The 6,288-nt window shown below is 42.9% G+C and overlaps 1 protein-coding gene and 1 pseudogene across 1 annotated transcript in view; one reads left to right on the top strand and one right to left on the bottom strand.

The window, feature by feature from the left end:
* Nucleotides 1-1,696: 1,696 nt before the first annotated feature.
* RPP30 (ribonuclease P/MRP 30kDa subunit) overlaps nucleotides 1,697-6,288 on the bottom strand; it is a 44,112-nt gene continuing 39,520 nt past the window's right edge. The window contains exon 10 of the mRNA XM_006831445.1: nucleotides 1,697-1,806. Within this exon, the coding sequence (XP_006831508.1) occupies nucleotides 1,697-1,806 (110 nt within the window). The remainder of the gene's footprint in view (nucleotides 1,807-6,288) is intronic.
* On the top strand, nucleotides 5,258-6,042 carry LOC102839743 (annotated as a pseudogene).

Raw genomic sequence — 6,288 nt, 5'->3', positions numbered from 1 at the left:
CTAGTATTTTGCAAGTTGTTTTTTTTTAATGTCAATTAACCTAAGTTGATTGTTGTAGATATTAGATGTGAAAAGGGGGTGTTTCTTTCCTAAATAATGAAACACTTGATATTTAGTAGGTACATTCTATATGGTAGGAGTCCTGGTGTGGCACTGTGATAAAGCACTGTACAGCAAGGTCGGTTTGAATCACAAGGTTGGTGGTTCAACCTCACCAGCCGCTCCTTGGAAACCTTATACAAAAGCCTTATACAGGGCTGCTGTATATTATTCAATTATACCTCGTGTTCTACTCCTTTATTTGGGGGCTCTTGTACAGATAGAAACTCCCTGGGTCCTGAAATTAGTTTGCACTCCACTATTTAGACTAAAGACTCCTGGAATGATGCTGTAGGACCAGCACTGGACTATGAATCACAAGGTCGCAGTTCAAACCCACCAGCTGCTCAACAGCAGTTAACAACATTTAGGTTATAAAGGTCAGGTGATTTACTTTTGTAAAGATTGCGGCTAAGAAAACCTTTTAGATAACAAGTTAGTACTGATAATGCATAAATGTATATATATTTTTGTTGTTGTTTGTTTGTTTGTTTGTTTGTTTGTTTTTTAAAAAGGTGACTCCATGGCACATAACAACAACTTTTGTTTAACAAGCATGGTGATGCTGCTAAAATGAATAAGAAGTTATTTCCAAGGCTGGTTGAACCAAATGCTTTGATACTTTTAATACTACTCGGTTCCAACTCATAGTGACCGTGTATAGGGTTTCCAAGGAGCAGCTGGTGAGTTTGAACTGCTGACCTTTTGGTTCAAACTGACCTTGCAGTCTAGTACTTTATTCCACAATGCCACACCAGGACTCATTTTAATATATTGTTGTTAAGTGCCATCAAGTCAGTTCTGACTCATACTGACCGTGTATAGGGTTTTCGAGGAATGGCTGGTGAGTTTGAACCACCGACCTTATGGTTGAGTGCTTATCCTCCGGCGCCATACCAGGACTAGGACAATCAATACTAGGTTTTCAGGGGTCTCCAACGAGAGAGGAAATAATTCTTTTTCAAGGCGTCATGAAAGCTGGAAGCAGCCAAGGATGAGGCCCAATGGAACTCATGATTATATATGCCTCACACAACCCCCTTTGGAGTTTCAACAAATTTGATCACAATTCCTTTTAGAAAGAACTTTTGGCTTGATGAGTCCATGAAAGAGACACTTAAATGAACCCAATCAACTCAAGGTCACCTCTTTACCAAGTTTTAATAGTCCTCTAAATAACCACTTCTTGAATAGTAAGATTAAAAAATAGTAAGTCATGTATGCCAAGTTAAAAAAACATGAGTTTTTTGTTTTTAATGAAACAAGAAAAAATTTTAATGGGTTCTTATAGTATTAAGGCATTATTATTCAATTACACCTGCCATGATTTATCACTTACGCAAAGGACAGTTGAAGTAGTCTCTGTTTACCCAGTAAGTATATCTAAATTCATGAAATTGGCAGCCTATTTCTTTTACTGCTTCACCTGGTTTTGTTTGTTATTTTAATGGCTTAAATACAACACTGTTTTTATAGACTATTGATTTCTAACTCCAAATGAAAACAGTAAATCATACAAAGGTTTTATTCGCTTTGTAGCTGATGAACTACAAAAGGGTAGCGGGCGCCCGGCTGGAGACTGACTTGGGGATTCTTTTCAGCCCTCACACTTGGCTTTCTTGCAAGCTGGAAGAGAGTCCTCATCGTCTTCTGATGACCGGGGTTTCTTCACCGTAGAAACAATTCCAAAAGCAGTTTTTCTCGTTTCTATAAAGCAAACAGGGGAGGGACTCAGAGTACTTAATGAACTGCCTTGGGTGTGGATGTCAATTACTTTCAATACCTTGTTAGACAGATGTTGTTGTTGTTGAGTTGGTTCCAACTCACAGCAACCCTGTCTAGGGTTTCCAAGGAGCAGCTGGTGTGTTTGAACTGCCAACCTTGCAGTTCAGACCGCCGTTGAAGTCCAGTGCATTATCCTGCAGCACCACACCTGGACTCCATCATATAGATACCAGAATATTATTAACATCAGAGTCCAGTTCAAACCCACCAGCTGCTCTTCGGAAGCCCTATATACAGGTCACTCTTAGAACCAACTTGAGGCCACTTGACAAGAACAGTACCAACAGTTCCTTAGTAAGGATTACCTCAAGGGTCAAACAGTCAAGTAGGTCATACATGTTGGCACCCCAGAGGCTCATGACAGAAGAATCAAGACAGCAAGTACAACATTAGGGTACTGCTCCCATAGTGGTGTGCTTGCTCACTGTACAACACCAACCATATCTATCGCTCATACTAGATCATCTCTGAAGGAAAAGAAAACCCCACACTGTACTGTGACTGACTTGATCCTGACTGATCAGACGTGTAGAACAGAACAGCTCCTAAGGGTTTCTGAGGCAGGACACCACTAGGGGGCAGACAGCTGCATCTCTCTCCAGAGGAGTGGCTGGTGGGGTTAAACTGCTCATCTTGTGGTTAGCAGTCTAATTCTTAGCCCACTGCTCTTGATGAGTGAATGAATAAATTCAAACTCACACATCACACATTCATCAATTGTACGTATTTGTTGGCAATGGGCAAAAAATTAAATGATGAGTACTTAGGTCAGGTTGGCAACTGAAACTTAGCTCCAACTTCTGGGCCAGACACTGAGTGATGTACAGAGATAAAGAGATGCTTAACAGACAACACTTCCTTCCTCTTACTGTACACAGGATAAGAGCATAAGGGCAAACTGAACAGGAATTAATTCTCTGAATCAAACAAGGAACGTATCATAAGAGGTGACACAAGGAATACAGAAGAAGGAAATAAAGGGTATATATTCCTTTGCAAAGACAGGGAGAGAGAGGTGAGAGGAACCTAGTATTTTTAGGGAGCAATAGGGTTGATGTGAAAAAAAACAGGAAGAATGAGGATGGAAGCATCAGGGTCAAAGTACCATGAAAAGAGATTCAAACGTTGTCCTTAGAAAATGGGCAGGGGCTAGGGAGACAGATTCATTAACCAAGGACACAGACGCAAAATCATTTAAGCAGAAATTGAGTTATTTCTTGTCAAGTAGTAAAAGTAAAGTAAATTCCAAAGCGTTACTACACATTACTTTGCCATTTTTCACAATTCATTGATCAAATATCAAGTATACGGAAGCTCTGTCAGTTATTTTAAAAAGCACTTTAATTTACATGGGGAAAAACCCCGCTCCCAAGGTCACTCAAATGCCAATACAATCCGAGAACAACCAAATAAATGGAAATCGCCAATGATTTTCATTTCAACAAATGAAAAATACTGTATATTTGTTCATATCATGATCATTTTGAGTAATAGTGTGAAACTCAGCTGTACTTTTAAACAAAATGCACTGATTTAAAAATTTTTCCCCTATCAGCAATGTTCTATTATTAATATCACATGAACAATTCTTAACCAAAGCTGATATAAACAACTGAAAGACCAGAACCTTTCCATCTATCAAAACAAGTAAAACTCATTCAGTGTCAGTAAGTCTTTAAAAAATCAGTGTGTTCCATTTCTAGGTATGTATCTGAAAGAACAGAAAACAGCAACTCAGGTAGACTCATGTACCCCAAGGTTCACTGCAGCACAGCAAAGAGCCACAAGGGAGACACAACGCAGAAGAACAGAAAACAGAGTATGTACATCCACACTTGAGTGATACAGAGAAATGAAGGTCCACCACAGATAGGGATAAACCTTGGAAACATTATGCTAAGTGAAAGAAGCCAGACACAAAAGGACAAATACATGCACAGAAATCAAGAATCTGAAGATCCATGGAGATGAAACAATGAGGTTACCAGGTGCTGAGGGGAGGGGAAATAGAGAGTTTCAACAGCAACAACAAAAAAGTGAAACAAAACTATTCAGGAATGCTAGTGAGTTTAAAAAAGCAAGATGCAGAATGCTACAAGGGTAAATGGGGGCCACGGAGGAATACCCATGGAACTATAAGACACTACATTTATATCCCATCACTCTCTCTCTGTTTGTTACACTGAGGTGGCTTGTGTGTTGCTGTGATGCTGGAAGCTATGCCAATAGTATTTTAAATACCAGCAGGGTCACCAAGGTGGACAGGTGTCAGTGGAGCTTCCAGTCTAAGACAGACTAGGAAGGAGAGGCACACTACTTCTGAATGTTGAGCCACTGAAAACCTTAAGAGCAGCAGTGGAGCACTGTCAGATACAGTGCCAGAATATGAAAACTTCACGAATATAGCAGCAGAATGTTGTCAGCCTCGGGTTAGAATGCAATCAAAACACAAGTGGAGAAGAGCTGCCTCTTTGAAGTAGATTTGACTTACATCATGCGAATGGAATAAGGCTGTGGGGACCTTCATTTGCACATGAGGCATAACTCAAAATGAAAAACAGCTGCAAACATTCGTTAATAATCAGAACATGGAATGTATGAAGCTTGAATCTAGGAAAATTGGAGGCCACTCAGCTGGGCCAGGAACTGGGGCCGGCGCGGCTCTTTGCACACATGGGCCACGGGCCCCTCTTTGCGGCGCCCTGGGCTGGCTCCATTTTGTGCGGGAACCAGCCCTGGGGGCCTGGTCTGGCCGGAGGCGCCCCCTGGTCCTCGGCCGACACATGGGGTTCCCCAGCGAGCGGCCCCTGCCCGCCCGCCGCCCTCCGGGGCCTGGCAGTCCGGGCCACTTTGTCTGCCCACTGCTTCTGGGTGGGCGGAGCCCTGGCCACTCGGCGGTCGGTGATGTGCGCTGGGGTCATCCATTGGGCCGCTCTCCACAATGACCGGTCAGCAGCACCAAGTCATGGGCCTCGGGCCATCCGGCCTCCAGCGTGGGGAGGAGGAAGCGAGGTCCCTTGGAGGAAGGAGTGAATTTGGTCTGCACGTAGAGAATGCAGCCAGCTGGCGGCTTGCAGTCCCTGGACTTGCCCGGAAGGTTGAAGTTGGCAAAGATTAGACATCATTTTAGAGAGGTGTCCTTAAGCACTACCGACAACACGGTGCTGATAGTGTTTCATGACAATGGTGGTGGTGATGGTTTTGTGCTGTGGAGTCGGTTCCGACTCATAGCGACCCTTTACAGGGTTTCTGAAGCGGTAAATCTTTACAGGAGCAGAAAGCTTCATCTTTCTACCGCGGAACAGCTGGTAGTTTCCAACTGCTGACTTTTAAGGTTCACAGCCCGATTCGTAACCAGTACGCTCCCAGAGCAATGGATGGTGACAATTCCACAACAGATGCTTCTCAACTAGGAATCTCTGCAGTCTATACTGGAGGAAGCCATTATGTTATCCAGCCTCATGATGATACTGAGGACAGCATGAATGACCATGAAGACACAAATGGTTCAAAAGAAAGCTTCAGAGAACAAGATATATATCTTCCATTGCAAATGTGGCAAGGATAATGAAAAATGCCATACCTCAAACAGGAAAGATTGCAAAAGATGCCAAAGAATGTGTTCAGGAACATGTGCGTGAATTCATCCGAGGCCAGTGAGAGGAGCCATCAAGAGAAGTGGAAAGACAATCAATGGAGAGGATACTCTTTTTGCCATGTCGACTTTGGGCTTTGACAGTTACATAGAACCTCTGAAATTATACCTTCAGAAATTCAGAGAGGCTATAAGGAGCTCTGGTAGCACAGCGGTTACGAATCCAGCTGCTAACCTCAAGGTCTGTAGTTTGGAATGACCAGCCGTTCCTGAGGGAGAAAGATGAAGCTTTCTGCTCCTGTAAAGATTTACAGCCTCGACAATCCTGTACAGGGTTGCTATGAGCCGGAGCCGACTCCACGATACTTAACAACAACAACAATGGAAGGAGAGAAAGGATTTGGCTACAGATGGACTCAGTGAAGAGCTGACAGAGGAGGGAGGCATTCACTAACCAGGTACCAGCTGGCTTAATCACTGCTGATGGTCAACAACAAAATGTTACAGTTTACACTACATCATATCAACAGATATCTGGTGTTCAGCAAATTCAGTTTTCATGAATCTGAAAAAAAAAAAAAAAAGACGTAATGGGAATGTTTCTACGTGAATGAGGCTGTATGATTCCGCAACAGCCATGGGCAGTACTGACTGGGGAAGAGGGTCCCTTGTACATAACGTCACTATAATGTCAGCTTGAGGACTAAGGTGCGCCTGACCCAAGCCATGGTATTTTCAGTAACCTCGTATGCATGCGAAAGCTGGATAGTGAATAAGGAAGACCGAAGAATTGATGCATTTGAGTTACG

This window comes from Chrysochloris asiatica, unplaced genomic scaffold (genome assembly GCF_000296735.1).
Source record: "Chrysochloris asiatica unplaced genomic scaffold, ChrAsi1.0 scaffold00003, whole genome shotgun sequence".
Lineage (NCBI taxonomy): Eukaryota > Metazoa > Chordata > Mammalia > Afrosoricida > Chrysochloridae > Chrysochloris > Chrysochloris asiatica.
The sequence above is the reverse complement of the archived record's forward strand: the minus strand, read 5'-3'. Positions and strand labels throughout refer to the sequence as shown.